Source organism: Hippichthys cyanospilos, chromosome 3 (genome assembly GCF_059441005.1).
Source record: "Hippichthys cyanospilos isolate Australia breed blue-spotted pipefish chromosome 3, RoL_Hcya_1.0, whole genome shotgun sequence".
In the NCBI taxonomy this organism is placed as follows: Eukaryota; Metazoa; Chordata; class Actinopteri; order Syngnathiformes; family Syngnathidae; genus Hippichthys; species Hippichthys cyanospilos.
The window spans coordinates 2,565,001-2,582,790 of NC_142371.1; the positions used below are offsets into that span (position 1 = coordinate 2,565,001).

The 17,790-nt window shown below is 39.2% G+C and overlaps 2 protein-coding genes across 7 annotated transcripts in view; both read left to right on the plus strand.

Moving 5' to 3' along the window:
* LOC148425423 (kinesin-like protein KIF13A) overlaps nt 1-6,557 on the plus strand; it is a 46,587-nt gene extending 40,030 nt beyond the window's left edge. For 3 of the 6 annotated variants that reach the window (XM_088410179.1, XM_088410181.1, XM_088410183.1), the window contains 10 exons: nt 301-477; nt 562-654; nt 737-889; nt 1,237-1,314; nt 1,407-1,466; nt 1,608-1,689; nt 1,987-2,138; nt 2,441-2,593; nt 3,016-4,054; nt 4,757-6,557. In XM_088410179.1, coding sequence (XP_088266305.1) covers nt 301-477; nt 562-654; nt 737-889; nt 1,237-1,314; nt 1,407-1,466; nt 1,608-1,689; nt 1,987-2,138; nt 2,441-2,593; nt 3,016-4,054; nt 4,757-4,890 — 2,121 coding nt within the window. In that variant the 3' untranslated portion in view covers nt 4,891-6,557. The remainder of the gene's footprint in view (nt 1-300; nt 478-561; nt 655-736; nt 890-1,236; nt 1,315-1,406; nt 1,467-1,607; nt 1,690-1,986; nt 2,139-2,440; nt 2,594-3,015; nt 4,055-4,756) is intronic. The other 3 variants (XM_088410180.1, XM_088410182.1, XM_088410184.1) reach the window with 3 other exon arrangements.
* A 1,440-nt stretch (nt 6,558-7,997) lies between these two features.
* LOC148425424 (RNA-binding protein 24-like) lies at nt 7,998-16,797 on the plus strand. Its single transcript, XM_088411987.1, has 4 exons — nt 7,998-8,586; nt 9,749-9,872; nt 10,327-10,381; nt 15,288-16,797. The coding sequence occupies exons 1-4, from the start codon at nt 8,419-8,421 to the stop codon at nt 15,661-15,663; spliced, it is 723 nt and encodes a 240-aa protein (XP_088268113.1). The 5' UTR covers nt 7,998-8,418; the 3' UTR covers nt 15,664-16,797.
* Nucleotides 16,798-17,790: the final 993 nt, after the last annotated feature.

Here is a 17,790-nt window from a genome sequence, read left to right on the forward strand (position 1 = left end):
CTAGAGCTCCCACAGGTGCATGCGAAAAATTACACAGTATCCATTTATATATATATATATATATATATATATATATATATATATATATATATATATATATATATATATATATATATATATATATATATTGTGTGTTTGTGTGTGTGTGTGTGTGTGTGTGTGTGTGCGTGCACGTGTGTGTATGCTTGGAATCTGTGTGGGCGGATTCAAATAATTAGGTCCACCTGCAGCCAAGGGTACTAGGTACAGATCCCATGTTTATTTTTCAAGTTTTGAAACATGTTTCATACAATTTTTCAGGTGTCAGCAGTATGTTCCTGGGACTCATCCATCCATGATTCCGTTCATCTCAATCGGGTCACATCTCCTCACGAGCGTATCTATCTAATCCTCAAAGCCACGGTCCAGCTTAGCCACCCTGCCTCAATGGAGCTGGTGCTTCGCAAGAGAATCGCTGTCAATATCTACAACAAGCAGGTTTTTGTGCCAGGAATGGCATTTTGATTCATAGCATTCATATATGACTTAATTGGTTCACCTAACCTGACTCTTTTTAAACAGAGTTTCACACAGAGCCTCAAAAGGAGAATGTCCCTGAAAAACTCACTCTACTCCTGTGGTGTAACCTATGAGATTGTTTCCAACATACCAAAGGTGCAACATGTTCTCTATGCATTCTAATTATTTCAAAGACGTCTTTTGGAATGAAGCCCCTTTTCTCCTTTTGTGATTTCAGGCCTCAGAGGAACCAGAGGAGAGAGAGACTTTGGCCCTCATGGCTGCTCGTGCAGACAGCGAGGAGTCTCAGGATGGAGAAACTTATATTGAGAAATATACTCGGGGAGTTCTGCAAGTTGAGAACATCATCAGCTTGGAGCGCCTGCGACAGGTACAGTAGAGCCACTAGCAGATAAACCAGTGATGCTTGGAATAGTGATTCCTTCATTTTGGCCAATTTCAGCAACCTATCACTTTATCTCATAGCATTAATTTAAATAAAATATCACAATACACCAATTTATACTGTATAGTCAGCCATCTATTTAAATCAATTGTCCAAGTCAATAGTCAGGCATAATCATAAATTTGCCCCAGAATGACTTTTATTTGATAGAAAAATAATCAAGGCGTCTTTTAAACAGAGCTACCTGCTGGATATGGTTATCAAGTGCCCCTCTTACCCCAATTCAAAATCCCCACAGTGAGCTATTATTAAAAATATATATTTTTCCACAGGCTGTGACGGTGAAGGAGGCACTCAATATGAAGGGAAGACATCTTAGAAGAAGCCTCAGCACCCCAAATGTACAGCATGTAATGAGCTCATTACTCCTTTACACAGCATGGGTCACATGGAACTAATAGTTTTGAGACGTCGTGCCTAACATATTTTCCCTTCTCTCCAGTCTTCCTGCAGTAAAACAGACCTGACTGGCTGTGAGGACGAAGACCGCAGAGTATGCGAAGTATGTATTAACACTGTGTTGATCACATGTTTTACCGCTACAGTGGTTTTAAACAATGCACTTTTATGGTGTCTTTCTTGCTTTTTAGAGGTGATCTTATATTTTAAGATAATCTGAGCAACTGTTTATAATGGGTTCTAGGACCACCGTGATCACATTGACAGCTGCAATACTCAGGAGGGCTCTCTTTGTAGCACACCAGTCAAAAACAAGGACGGACCAGGTAAACATGAGGGAATTTGTGAATAAATATGATAGTGATGTGTGAAATGCTCTTACTATAAATTTTTAGTACCTACCAGAATCAAGTATGTAAAGGAATCCTTTTCTTTTATACTTAAATAATTACTTACTGTAATTCTTAATTCAACAGCCAATTTAAACTATCCTATAATAGACTATCCTTTAGCCAAACATCTGGTAAAGAATTTCTAGGCTTTTTTTTTTTTTTCTTTTAAAGGTAATATGTTTTTGGGTTTGAATGCGTTAGGTAGTGCAATCACATAATGTCTCTACACAGGGTTAGTTCCAGAGAGTCCCACATTCTTTAACTCCAGTCCCTTCAAGCTGCTTTCACCTCAGCCATCCAAGTTCCTCAAGTCCCTGCTACCTGTCAAGGAGGAGAACAAAGTGAAGAAAGTCCTGGAGGCCCGTCCACTGCTCGGACAAGAGGCAAGAGTACACGAGTTGCATGTCCCATGTTAGATTCTCATTGAATGTGATCGTCACCCCTGTGCATAAATGTTTGTCATTCATCGTATCAACACACATGCAATTTACTCAAGTTTTCCACACTTTTATGATAGGTTGTATAGCTTCATCATGCTCCACTGCAATGCATTGAAATGCATGCCACTAACTATGTAATTGGCCTGCCCAGCTCCATGCATGCATGCATGCAATGTGTTTGTCTATGTGTGTATGTGTGTGTGTGTGTGCGTGAAGTCTATGCTGTTGTTCTGACCCATCCGCAGAGCATGCGCTCATGTATGGACAACCCTGCACTGCTCCCCCCTCCCTGCTCCTGGCGCAGATCCAGGGCAGGCAGCGAGGGCCACTGCAAGCCTTCCACCCCCACCTCCACCCCCACCTGCAGACAGCACAGCCACACACTGCCTCATGGTGCTGTAAGTGCTACACACGCTGCTCTTAGTGGAAGTCAGGCACATGGGCACGGTATGGCAAGAAATATATATATATTTTTTTAAAAACATTTTAAATCTACTTCAGTTGGTAACTTATTTAACACTTTTGTCTTTTAAGCGTTCACTTCAACAGCTTCACAAAATTCATGTAAGTGTTTGTGTGGGCAAAAGTCAGTAAATTAGATTAACAACAATTCTTACTGTCATATTTCATGAAACATAACATGGGGACTGCCTCTCAAACAGCAAACAAATAAATGAATACATTAAAAAGAAACACCACAGCAGACTCGAGCCATCCACTTTCATGTTGCATGATTACATTCTGCCCACATTAACAGTTAGAGTAGTGCTGGAATGAAGGATGAAGCTCCATTCAGCTAATGTCTGCTGGTATTGTCCAGCAGGACTCCGATGAGGAGACTGCAGCGGACGCGACTCTCAATCAGGACCGAAGCCTTCAAGACCAAGACGGTGGCTTCCAGGCATATATCCCAGAAGACTTTGCAAACTTTGACATCTACAACGCCAGCCTGGAGAGCCGCGCCGATTTGAAGGAGCGGCGGGAGGTGTCTCGCAGTCCCACCACCAGTAGCTGCACCAGCGGTTACTTCTCCCACAGCGCCTCCAACGCCACGCTGTCCGACCTACCTTTCAGTTCCAGTGAGAGCTCCGATCATCTCAGCTGCACCTCTAGAGATTCCCAAGACATCCTCGGGTGTCATGCTGGGAAGGGCTACGCGCAAATTAAAAGTGTTCCCGCTGGAAGTGAAGACCAGCAGCTGCTCACCGCACCTACGTTCTTACCTATCAGTGTTACATGTGGTGAGCAGAGAACTTTTCCTCGGCCTGAAAACTGCAATCTCAGTTGCAGTCAGGAGTTCACTGACTTCAAAGGGGCTGACGATACTATTGCAGAAGAAGATTTGGGTGATTTTGCAGAAGGATGGGAGCAAGGCAGTGTTGAGAGCGCCACAACAATGAAGACGACTAAGAGTGACCCATGCGACTCTTCTGATGTATCTAGTATTATGAACAATCCTGACAAAGCCTCGGCTGCTTTACACAAATATCCTGTTTCAAGTAACTCTGTCATTTGCACCATTGCCCCATCTCCAACCTCAATTACCACCTCTCCGTCACCATCCACTGTTACAACCTTATCCAAAGCCCTGACTCTCAGAGGAGGAGACCCTCCGATCCGCGAACCGGCCCAGGGAGACGTGCCCCACGGGAGCCCCTGTCCCAGCCCCAACCCCAGCAGTACGGAGCCCTCTGGTGACTCCAGCGGGGATGAGAACACCCCTGTAGCACAGCTCCCTGATTGGATGGCGCCTGGGGAGCTGGTGTGGGTGGGGAAGAGGCGAGGAACCGTCCACTATGTCGGAGGAGTGGAATTTGCAAAGGGCATCTGGGTTGGTGTCAAACTGGACCTAGCAGTGGGTGAGTCATTGAAATTTTAACAAAGGAAATACTGCACAATCGCATAAAAAGATTTACTCATCCCTATCTGTGCATAATGGTGGGTTCATCTGTCTAAATGTGTTGCACCGCTATTTGTGTTCAAATAGTCATTGCTTAGATATATGCTAAGCTTATTTGGCCATTTTATGCAGCCAAACTAATTTTCACGCACAATTTATACCTTTAAAAACACATTTTGCACTTGACTGAAAATGACATCACAAGTACTGAAATCGCAGCCAATCGTGATTTACCTGTTTTCTGGGTTTGGTCATGTGATATTTGTAAGCTGAGTCGTGATTGGTTGTTACCCGAGTCTTGAATGTGGCCTGTCATTTTTCAGATGACTGCAAATAGTAAAAATGTATTAAAAGTATTAATTGTACATGAAAGATAATTTAGTTGTGAAATTAATCACTTTTTATTGCTGAAAATGGCTAAAAGTATACTCATTCAACCCCAAAGACATATTTTTACGTCTTTATGGAGTTCATCTATAAGGACAGATGGAACGTCCAAGACTCTTGAAAAAAAATGTAAAAACATGTATTTGGGATTCGATGAGTTAATAAAAGCCGCAATAAATTAGCCCTAAAAAATAAAAAGTAAAAAAATCGAGTCAACATTTGTCATTTCATTGATGTGAAAATTGTTGAAATAATAGTTGCAACCCCTCCTCAGGTAAGCACAACGGTACTGTCCAGGGGAGAGTGTACTTCCGATGTCCCCCGGGCCACGGTGTCTTTGTGAAGCCGTCTCGTCTGGCCAGAGACCCTCCCTCCATGGACATCGAATCAACCACCCTCCTCAGATAAAACAGTCTGGGCCGCTGCTTGACTTCTTTGGCCAAGATTGTGATTTGGACTTTTTTAGGCTATTACTTTCTAATGAAGCTAATCACTGAATATGCACATGCTTGTTATGCACATATTTTTCCATATGGATGTGTTTATAAGGTGAAATGCGTAACAGGGAGTCCATATGGAAATATTATCCACTTCAATTTCTTAAGCATATTTTTGTATGGCGTCATAATCATAATCCCCTGGGGCTCATATGTTTAATCTGGGATATGAAGATTAAGAATGTACTACTGTCAATAAGCCTCGATATTTTCATTGATGATGTCAGGGGCAACCAAAGAGTTCTGATGTTCTGCTGTTAGATGTTAAATTGCAAAGAGGTGGAAGCTTTCCATGGGAAGTTCAACTGAGGAATTTGGCAATTTTGTAACTGATGGCACTAACTAAAAATTTGGGCTAAAATATCCAAACTTTCATAATATTGAACAACGTAAAAGTGAACTCTTTACTGTCTTAAGCAGGTTTTCAGGTAAGTTAATATACTATTTGATACCAACAGGGTAAAACTATCTTAGATGTTTTTTTTTTGTTTTTTGTTTTAACTTAGATTATCCTGTTATGATTATCCAATGGCATTTTAAATTCTGTATTCCTTAAAATTCCAGTTATTCCCCTGGAAGGTTTCCATGTTTAAAACCTGAAGTTAGCATACAAAGTTGTATGTTTTCGAACATACTGTATGTGAAAGAACACAGCTTATACAGCATATTTGTGTGTAACATATAGTGCCATGTCCATACAGAATATGTCCACATATCTTCAAGACCATTAAGAAAAACCTGCATTGCCTTCACTTTGTGACTCTTGAATTATCCTGTTGAAGTACTGTAACACTGTGGATGGAACAATTGCCATCCAGCATGAAAATTTTGCTCTTTTAAACGCTTGCACTGTAAAAACTCAAAAGACGATCGGGACGGCCTCCCGTACCAAACTGTTGAGTTCTCATGCTTTCGACTGAGGACGCGAAAGCAGTATGATGTCATCTCTATATGAAGATTTTGTAGAGTGTTCAGCACTTGGGTTTGAGGATTTTATAGGCTTTATCCAGAATTTGGATACGAGGATGCCTTATCACCCTGCTTCCATAAAGGTGGACACATAACCTTAAAAAATATGTGTGTACCTGTGACAATTTTGTGTTTCTTATGATGAAGCCCAGTGGCTTTTTGAATGCCACCCAGCCTTATTTGGCTTGACTGATGTGCAAACTTTTTTTTCTGTACTTCTATTGTGTTGTTCATTGAAATATATTTGTTGATTGACTGATACGCAATACCACATGTTATTAGCAGGTACTCAATAATACATTATGTCCTATTTAGGATCGAATGACAATGTGATGAATGGTGTCACATTACGAGAGGATGAGGGTGTTCTGTATGAACATGTGGCGAGCTACCACAAAGTTGTGATGTATCTATGATGTAAATGTTCAAGTTGTAAATGGAAGCTCGATTCTTTCAGCTGTCTCTTTTGTGGAGATGTAAATACAATTGTTTTTTTTTTCTAAAATAGTATTTACACTATTATAATGTACAGATTTGTATTTATGATGTATCGCAAAAAAGTTCTAATTGGTACAAAGAATGTTCTAGAATAGAACATCTACAATCAAACTGCTGTGTAGACTTTTCTGTTGATTTTTGCTTTTAACATTTTTTAGCATAGTTCATGTTCCTACACCCACTGTTTAATGAAAAGCATGTGTTGTACCTCAAAATTGTTTTTTCCCAATGCAAAACAGTTACCATATACCTCCAAATACTTGGAAAAAAGTTTCAATTAATAATTTTATTAGATTAGAAGCATGCTTTTCATTAAACAATGTGTTGAACTGCCATCTCACTTGCCAACATTTTTGCATTAATACAAATTCAAACTTAAAATCTAAATTTATATGTTCTTACTCTTCTTGTTTAAAAGATTGTTTTGTGCTTCCTTGTGTTGCGTAGTAGTCTTACAAGCTAGCATCTAAACAAAAGTAGAAGCAAAACCTCACTTTAACATCAACAATGACTGCATTCTATTTGGTCATCCTTGCAGTGTTACACTATGACTCACTCATTTTTAGTGTCCATACTTGTGCTTTCCCTGTGCGACCTTTCCAAATATCTTCATGCCTCAACACATATAAAACATGATACGGCCAGAAGCCAGTCTGAAGCCTGTCTGTCTGAATCTAAATTTAGCTATTAAAAATGAGTCTCCTTAAACCTGCAATCACAAAACAGTCATGTAACGTTGATGAGCACAACGCATTTGGGAGAAATAGTATTCATTGCATCAGTCAGCACAGCTGATTTTGAGGCTTCAAAATCAACTCTGCTGATTTTGAAGCCTCTAAGCATCCTAGCACAAAGAATAGATCTTGACACACACAAAAAAAAAACTATATAGACCGCGCATTACTAGAAATACTGCAGCAGTGAGAAACTACAAACTGAAAATACCTTTATGCAGGAATTTGGAATTTGTATTATAAATTATATCATAAATGTAGGACAGTGTTTCTAATTCAGTAGTGCAGTGCTCAGCAAAGGTCTTGCTGGTTTGGACTGCTCACGCTAAGATCCAAAACAAAGACATGGAGGCAAATTGCAGATAATTTTAGTATTTATTTGATTAGGCTTCAATCACCAAAACTAATTTGTATCAAATCAAAATTCGGAAATCAATTCAGTTTTCACAAAAAATAAAAATAAAGTAAGCTTGCCAAAAAATAAAGTGAACCACTCATTTTCAAATCCAACTCACAAATTTAACGCCGTTTGTTTCGTTATTATAGTATGACAAGACCGTTTTTTTTACTGCACAACACTGGAAATTTTTACTGTAATTTGCGTTTAGATTATCATGGATTTATTTCCTTACAATGTGTAGGTTTGGCATACTATGGCCAACATGGCTGTGTGTGTCCTCTGTAGCTGACTTAAATAAACCTCATAAGTCATCATTACGTCTGTGCAACCTGTAGATTAGAGAACGTACGAAGGTGCGCCGACGTCACCTCGAACCACACCTCCAAACCCTCACACCTGTTACACCCCAATCCAAAGAGGAAAACACCTCTGACCACCTCCAACCAACAGGGGGCGCTTAACGCACAAGTGCCACCTCACTTCAACCCCCTCAACAACCCACAATGTAATAAACAACATTAGCGCATTTCACGTTCATTTTTGGGGCACTTTCTTCGCACTTCAGCTGCTGTGAAGTAGTTCTAGAGTGATGCTCGCCACTTGGGTGGAGTTACATTTACGTGTAACACACTCTGACAAGTGGAGGACGAACTAACAGGTGTCCTCTTCCTCCTCCTCCTCCCTTCAAGCGACCGGAGGACAAACTTGTCCTGTCCCAGCCACACTCCACACATTCATACGCTCTCCTGCCACTCAGACGCTCGCCTTAGCTCCCAATTGCATTTTTTCCCCTTCCATTTAACTTTTAACCCATTTAACCCCGTTAACTCAATCAACTATGCATTCGGCTCAAAAAGACACCACCTTCACGAAGATCTTCGTTGGAGGTCTCCCTTACCACACAACAGACTCGAGTCTCAGGAAATACTTCGAGGTCTTTGGGGACATCGAAGAGGCTGTGGTCATCACGGATCGACAGACGGGGAAGTCCAGAGGTTATGGATTTGTAAGTGATCACTACAAAAAAGTTGGCGTTTTGTTTTGTAACGTTCCTGGAGCACGTGCTACCGGCAGCGTTGCCTCCAATGTGTGACATGTTGATGACAGTACAAGCACTCACACTCAGTGCAAGTGCAGATATCTGTGTTAAAAAAAAGAAGCTGTCATTGATTCATTTTATTTAGAATCTTAAATCTTTAGCAAATGTACGATCGTATTTTTATTGAATTTCAGTTCATAAAAAATCTAAATGACACGACGATATAAATTGATATTTCGGTATGAGAAAAAAAACGCACAGAAATTTTTTTTTTAAAAAAAGAGCTCAATTCTTCAATGATACCAAAAAGCAAAGAATATGGTGCGCCTTTCTTACTGTATGTGTTTTGTTTTTCTTATTTTTTAAATGCTGTTTTGTTTGTTTTGGCAACAAAAAAAAATACCCTTAAATCATTCTTAGAGCTGTTATTGTCATAAAAAATGTCAGGCTACGATCGAGGAATATCTTCAAATATATTGTCTTAAATGCTCACATCAGGTCCCCAATCTCAACACTCATGCAATGCCGGTTGATCTTAATTTTTTCTATTTACTCCACGCTTTTTTTTTAACTGTGTTCATAATAAGGAGTAGGAAGTACAGTTGAGAAAAATATAAGTACAGATATCTAAATTCAAGAGATTTATTGTCATATGTATAGTTGTACTATACAATGAAATTCTTATTCTGTTCACTTCCCAAAGCAGCAGACTACATTATTGAGCAATAAATAGCAATAAACAACAGAGACAATGGTGCTAATAACATAGTGCAGAATATCATGTAGTGCAAAAAAAAAAGTTCAAGATTTTGTTTATGCGTGCAGTAGGAGGCAGATTAGTTTGTTAGGGATTACAAATAAATACAAATAATCCAAGTACAGTATTGATTATTTGTACTTTGTGGCTTCCGACATTTATTTTCAGATCACTGACAATACAGCATTCTAAATGGTCAAACTAATTATAAGCAAACAAAACAAAATTATAAGAATACACTTTGATCAAAAAGACCCCAACTATTCGGTCCCATCCCTAAGTGATGATGGATTTAAGCTTCTTTAGTTTTCTTTAGTGTTTTTTTTGTTTGTTTTTTGTTTTGTTTTTTAGACTATTATTATCTTCCCACAGGTGACCATGGCAGACCGGGCATCTGCTGACCGAGCCTGCAAGGACCCCAACCCCATTATAGATGGCAGGAAGGCCAATGTCAATCTGGCCTACTTAGGAGCCAAGCCTAGGGTCATACAGCCTGGTGAGAAGGGCTCATTGTTTACTCTTATTTTTGTATTTGTATGTTGTATGACAGAATAGTTTTACAGATGCAGTATATAGGCTAATATTCAAATATTTTGTGTCACTTAACTCATTTGCTGCCGCAATAGAGTAAAAATAAAGAATAATCTTTTTCTTTCAACAATAAAGATTTTATTTTATTTTATTTTTAAAGGGAACCTTTAGCTTTTGAAGTGTCATCCACAACAATTTTTTTCATGGAAAGCACCCTGTCTGACTTTTCTATTGTCTGTGTGTCTAAATTTTTTTAAGAGGAGTGTATATTGTAATTTTTGCACACATTTGCACATCCATTAAGGTGAAATTCAATGTGCAATGAAGTTTGTTAGACACCACACAAAAAGAAAATGTCCTATTTTTCTTACAGGAACTTGTTGTTGGATATCTTTTTTAACCTGTTATGTTCTTTCTAGGCTTTGCATTTGGCATGCCTCAGATCCACCCAGCTTTCATCCAAAGGCCTTATGGGTATGTTGCTCAATCTGTCCCCCCTCAAAAACAGGACAGTCACTTTATCATGACATTTTTATTATGCCTATCACCTGTTTAAACCCTGATGAATGAGGACATGTGAGATATGTTGAGTGCTCCTCTCGGTGTTGACTGTGACGGAATTGAACATGTGTCCCCCATACCCCCTCCCCCTCCTTAGCCAACTGCTGGATTGACTTCATGTTGTCTGTGTCTCTCTCTGATCTGACAGGCTCGGTAACGGTTAAAATAGCAGATGGTGGTTTGAGGAATAGCTGAGTCTACTATTGGGCAGAGCGCTAAAGTGTTACCTGTAAACATACACAAACGAGCTGAAATGGTGACTAGATGCATGGGTGTCTTTATTTTTGATGTTTTTTTTTCATAGCACATAGATTGGTGTGTGCCTTGTTTTCAGTATGATGTGGTGTTCAGCTTAACTTGTGTGCTCATTTCTACAACTATATGGGGCTGGGGAGTTCATCTTTGTTCCCGATTTGAGTGAGTTTTGCTAGGATGGTATAACTTTGCAACGGGGTGTTGACTCTTTAATTTGTCCTCTAGCTTGCTGTTTATTCCGCCTCCCTTCGAGTTTTTTAGTTAACATTAAGATGATCATGTTTTGTTGTGAATGGAGAAAAAACAAAAAAAACACGGATTCTGATGAGCTCACAATTGGATTCCTTGCAACAAAACAAACATTTGGCCTGCATGTGGGATTTTTATTTTCTTTCAATTAACCCAATGCTTGGCGTTCAGTCGTACGCCTACAATCCTGAGCGGAATTTAACTCCACCAACTGTAGACCTCTGTAGGTCAACAGACAAATGTTCTGGGGCTGGTGACACGAGACCCGAGCGCCTCACAAGCAGCAGCTGTCTGCTACAATGATCTCCGCGGCCTCTCAAATTCGGATGGAAAATAGGAGTAGAGCTGTTAATAATGCATAGCACAGGCATCGCCACTCAGCTGTGGACAACAGGTGGAAGCCTTTTGGTCCTATGCTGCAAATTACCCATGTGTCCTGGTGACTTACAAAGAGCCTTTATTTAGCTCTCCACTGGAATAACCGCAAAATATGCATCAAAGCTCGCACAGGCTCCTCTTGAATAGCTCGACTATTAAAACAGTTGTGGTCAAGGGCAATAGTTGATTTTTATAACTGGTCAATCAGAAGTAGTGCCAAAAAGGTTTTGTTAACTCCCAATACAAGTGACACCCCCCCTTGCATTCCTTTGAAAAATCATTTTATATTAACTCATTAATCCCAATGGATTTTTGAGTTATATAGCTGTCAATGCCTTTTTAAAAGGGATTTTTGACATCTATAGGCATCAATGGTACTAATAAAGTTAACAATAATGACAATACAAGAATTACGCAGTGATCGAAAATCAACATTAATCACTGTCCAGAAATTGCGCAAGAATAAGTCCGCTCAGTAAGTCTGTCAGAAGTCGAAATTGTAAACCCACGATGTCATCACGGTGTTTATTGATGCAAATCGCAGTAGTGTGTAATTGATACAAAAAAAGCCACCTACCGTTATAATATGTAAAAAAGATTTTCGTTCTAGCTACAATAACTAAGCTGCTATCCCAGAATAATGTAAAATATGCACTTAAGGTTAGACTTTACACACTCAGGGTTGTTGTTCGCTGAACACTGATTTTAAAAATAACCACTAACTGAGCAGCACTCAGAAGACGGGACAGTATTTCAATTTTAATAACTTATCTCCTGCAACTACTTGCATTCTGTTTTTAGAGTTTCAACAAAAATATTTATGTAATTGTAAAATAAAGCCTTTTTGCCACGGCACAACATTTTTTGCCATGCCCTTTAGAGATGCAAAGGTAAAGACCTCCATGACTTCTAGAAGGCATAACTGGCCAGACAACTTGAGACAAAAATAAAGAATGTAACAACTCACTGACATTAAATTACTATTTTGTAATTACTGTAAATGACAGCACGAAATAAATGCCACTGATATTGAACTAATGCTACAGAAAACATTCCTATACCTATAAAATGATCAGTTCCACTTATTCAAAGATAATGCCTCATGTTGCCTCTCAAAACATACAATTTTTTTGGGTGAACCTTTGTTACAACTCGTTACAAGGTGGCCTCCTTGCAGTCACTGAATTATTAATTGGCGATTTTGTGCCATCTATTAGAAATAAATCTTTTGCGATGTAATTCCTTTTGAATAACTGCCAATTTTTAAGGTATATAAATATGACTGTTGTTTACCGATTCCAAGAATAATCGGACGATTATTTGCTAATCTGATCTTTTTTACTACCCGTGAGATCGGAGACGGCCAAGTGGCGCAGATGAGTCGCCCCGGTTGTTGCGGGCCCTGCCATGTGTTACTGAAAGAGCTCAGCACGTCCTTTAGACATGACAGGGGGGGGCAAAAATAGCCTTGCCTCCAGCCTCTCTTGTCAATCATGTTGGCATGTGTAGCTTGGTGTGTGTGGGGCCTCTATGTTTAAATGAGGAATAGATATAACCCCTTCACACCTGCTCGTCACTATATTTTATGAGTGGCAACAAGTTCATCGTAAAGCCAAATTTACTCTTGGTCCCCTTCTCCTGGAATCAGTGGAGTCCATCGATATCACACAAATTTTTACTTTTTATAAAATTACACCTTTAAATCAACCAAGACCACTTAAGGTCGAATCTTATCCATGCGTGATGTCATGTGATGTCACGTGATATGGCTTCTATACTTGCAGCACTTCAGATCAGTGTGCATTCTAAGGGGTAGGTGGATAAAATAAATAAATAAAACCAAAGTTCAAATATCTATACAATACCAGTCATCATTTTAGAAACAACCCAAGCCACATGCCTGTTCCATTTTTTTTATAACGGAAAAAAAAAATGCTGAATTATAGCTCAATACTTACGCATTAATACTTCCATAAATTCATGTTTTTTTTTTTTATCATTTTGATTTTTCTTAGTTTGCACCTTTTGCCCAGATAATAGCCTTGCACATCTCGATATTTTCTTAGTCATCTTTATGGTGTGGAATATTTATGACCTTGATTTATGGCATATTTATGCCCTGAAGTAACATTTCAAGAATTCATAGTTTGTATTTCTTGACCTCTTAACTCATTCAATCCCAAAGAAGTATTTTTAAAATATTTTTCAAGAGTCTAGAATTCATTGCTAGGTACATATTTATTTACTTGTTTTCAAACATTAGAATGAAGGAAGGTTGTAAAATGGCTGACATTGAATGAGTTAAGTAGTTAGAAATCGGTTAGTATTTGGAGGTGTTTCTAAACTTTTGACTGGTGCTGTACTTAATATGTACTGTACTTACTTTGCCCACCTCTGATCTTAAGCATTAACTCGAATGTGTCTCATGTTTTCTTTTTTGTGGGCTTCCAACTGTCCACATAATCATTTTTATGGTGCCACTATATAAATGACAGCATGACACATGAACATTAGAATTAGATTAACATATTAATGGCAATTAATTAAAGTCAAAGTCAAATAACAATCATCTAATATTATTCTAACTATGCTTTTTGTATATGATTAGATCCAATTTTGTGCATCAGGCTTCTGATGCTTGAGCTGTTGAGGGTTGGAAAACGGTCACACCTTGAAGTGGACACTGATTGGCTGTTATTGTGTTTGGTATAATCTGATTGGCTCATGTTGAGGGTGGGAGGGCAAGATCAGGGGCAGAAGGCAGGGAAATTGTAAAAGCATCTGATAGTCATCAGTTTGATAAAGAGTTCATTTAACTTTCGAAAATGCCCTGACAGCACCTTTGAGAATGGTAGCATGATATCCATTCTTTGCAAAGCAGTTCTGGTTTAGACCGCCACATAAATGCAAAACGCCCAGGTGTAACTGCAGCCACAGCTAACGATAGCAATGGAGAGGCAAATGTGGTAAACCATAGCAAAGCTCTTTGCCAAACACTACTCGAGAAAACCTCTTGTTTCAGCGAGTCTGGGACGGACAGTATAGGGCTATTGGCAATGATTCATTTTAATGTTATGTTTGAATTATTTGTTGATTGACAAAAGAAAATAGCACAGATGATCAGAACAAATGTTTGGAGGCAGCACTTGGGACTTGTTTCTAATACTGCAGTAGGTAAATGGTTACAACTGCATCTGTTAAAGAAAGAGAAATGACTGAAGGTACTTTTATGTTTTATATCAATCTTTTGATCTGCCACAAAAGCACAATTTGTCTAAATTAAAAAAAAGGGTGAGGCTTTGTGTAAAATGTATTTAAATGAGGTTAAAATCAAATTAATTAGATTAATTATAGATCTTAATCTCATATTTTGTTATCCTGACAACTATTCACTTAACTGTCGAATCAGTTTGCCGTGACTCAAGTGTTCCACGTGTTTGGTCATCAATAATAAAAGACGGTACCTCAAGGGTTCATTGTATGTTTCTCAATCAATAAAACTGTTCCAATTCTCCAGATGCTAGTCCCGCCCCTACATTTTGCAGTTTCCATAGCAGTGAAGTGGACTTGTTTGCAGTTGATTGTTTTTGTTGTGTTTAAGGACCTCCTAACATGTGTGGGCATGCCTGTGCGTGTGCTGTTGGCGTGATGACGTGGGCACAACGATGCCCACTTTCTTGAGGTTGTGGTGACATGCGGTCGGCGCGCATTTTGTCGCTAGGTCGTGGGGTGTGGTGCCGGGTTGACTTCAAGATTTGGGTGCTTTTATAGCGCTTGTGTTTTTTTTCTGCTTAACTTATCGAGGTAGGGTTTTTTCTCCCCCCCAGTTGTTAATGAATGGATTTGCTGTGTTCTGAGGACTGGATTGAGGTATTTGTGGCACCTGGATTACTCGCTGCGGTTTACCTTTGACACCAGCCATGTTTGTGTTCTACAGGATCCCGGCTCACTATGTCTACCCTCAGGCCTTTGTCCAACCCAGTATGGTGATCCCTCACGTGCAGCCCTCAAGTGCCACGGCGACAGCTGCCGCGGCGGCTGCAGCAGCCACCTCGCCATACCTAGACTACACTGGAGCCGCTTACGCTCAGTACTCGGCGGCAGCTGCCACCGCTGCCGCAGCAGCTGCCGCCGCATACGAGCAGTATCCGTACGCGGCCTCCCCGGCCCCCGCGGGCTACATGGCCACAGCCGGCTACGGCTACACGGTTCAGCAGCCGCTTGCCGCCGCAGCCACCCCGGGAGCCGCCGCAGCCGCCGCCGCCTTCAGCCAGTACCAGCCTCAGCAGCTGCAGACAGATCGCATGCAGTGAAAAGAAAATGGCCTAGTTGACGGGCGCTCGAGAGGTCACCGCCCCATGCAAATGGGGTTAAAGTTACTGTACGAGGGTTCTCCTCACAAACTTTTAACTTGAAAAATGAAGAAAATCACAGGACGTGCAAACAAATGCTGTATTTTATTCAAATTAGAACAGTATTTTTGTCATTATTTAATATTTATACATCAGTAAAATGATTGAATGTTAACTAAAGCAGACTAACTGAACCTCATTACTAATTTTTGTATATAAATATTCTGTAAGTGTTCCCAACCTCATTCGTGTCTTATGATCAAGTGTCTTCCCCTTTACAGTACTTCGAATACCAAAATGTGTATGGATATGAGTGAGTTGCTCATGGTGCATTTTTCACAATTTGTATCGTCTTGAATCTATGCAGACAGCCCCCCTCTAGTTTCCACTTAAGTTTGTACACTTTACAAAAGGTTTGAGACATTGGACATGGAAAAAATTGAAGATAAACCAGAAATGCACTATAACCCTGACAGGGGATCTTCAATTGAAACAGTCTTATTTGTGCTGTTAACAAGTTCAATGGTGTTTTATTTTCCAAAGAGGGACAAAAGCTCATGATCAATTGTACATCGTCATGTGGCTAATAACATGGGGTTCTCAGTGAGTTTAGTGTCAGTACCAGGTTGCGAATGTGCAACAGGAAGGAGTCAAACACTCATGAATTTTGCCACTCTAACAAGGGTAAGTTGTGCAAAAACGACTGAAACGTTGGGTTTAGAAAAGTAATCCACTGGTAAAGAGTATGTTTTAGGCTCATCATAAAATTTAATCTGAAGACCCAGTATTCTTTGAGTGTTGTACATCTGTTTTCCATAACAGTTGAGATAAATAGCTGAGACTGGAACTGGGGAAAAAGCACTCTTCTTCCTCACTTATGAAATGCACATCAAGCAAGCTCAGCAAAGATAAAAATGACTCTTTAACCTTATCCTAATGTGCCTTTTAAATTATGCTATTTATGTATTTATTATGGAAGCTTACAATAAACCATTTATTTTTGTGCTGTGTATTGTTTAGGTTCACAACAATGTATCAAGAGCATGCTGTAGATTTTACAATTTGTATAAAGAACAAAGTATGTGTGGAACAGTAGCACTAACTTGTGTAGATTTGTCATTTTTGTTTCAGACTCTTAAACGTTACCTTTTTTTATATATATACTTGACCACTTTGATAAGGAAACTTAGGAACTTGAACCTTTTAATGTCAGCTGACAAAATTCAAGTGCAAGGTATTTTGCCTTGTGTTTTACAATGTGTTTAAAAACGTTGGAAATAAAGGAAAATCTATTAAGATCACAAGTCTGTGTATTTGTCTACAATATATATGTACATATATAATAGGCTCTGAATTCATGTATGCAGTATTGTATATTTGTTTATTTTTTTAGATAAGAAAAAAGGTCTTCTAAAGTCACCAATGAGGAAGTATGAATTGTTTTGCTGCTATTTATAGTGTAGGTGGTTAGTTGATTCTTAGGGAATGTCCAATGTTTTACCAATGAAGTGCTGAATGACAATATTTTTTAAACACAACCGACTAAAATGGACGGAACAGTAGTTATGATTGATACTAATTCGTCATTGTAATCGTCATCGTTTGCATCACCTTTCACCGTAGGTAATACTTTGGAAAACATGCAGGACACAGGCCATTGTGGACTGAAAATTGATGTTTCGCGACTAACAGGGTTACGAGACGTGTGTGTTGTTGCTTTTTAAATATGTTTTGAAGCAATAAATCACTTGCACATGGTTGAGCAAAGCATTCTAGGATGCCTTTCCATTCAAGTACCACATTGCAAAGTGACAATATCACCCTGTTAGGCTATTAGCCAGGAAATGCAAGTTTAATGTTTTTTAATTCCCTCCCAAAAGGCATTATCTAGAAAATTAAGCTCAGCAAAATCATCCTTTTATCTTGGAGTGTATGGAACAGATGACATGTGGTCAAATTTGAATTCTGTTTTATGTAATGTCACTTTAAATATATTTTCAAGCGATTAAATTGTTGATTAACTGTTTTTATTTTTTAATTGGATGATGGAGGTTTTTTTCTATTTGGAGGGGGTGTTGATGATGGGAG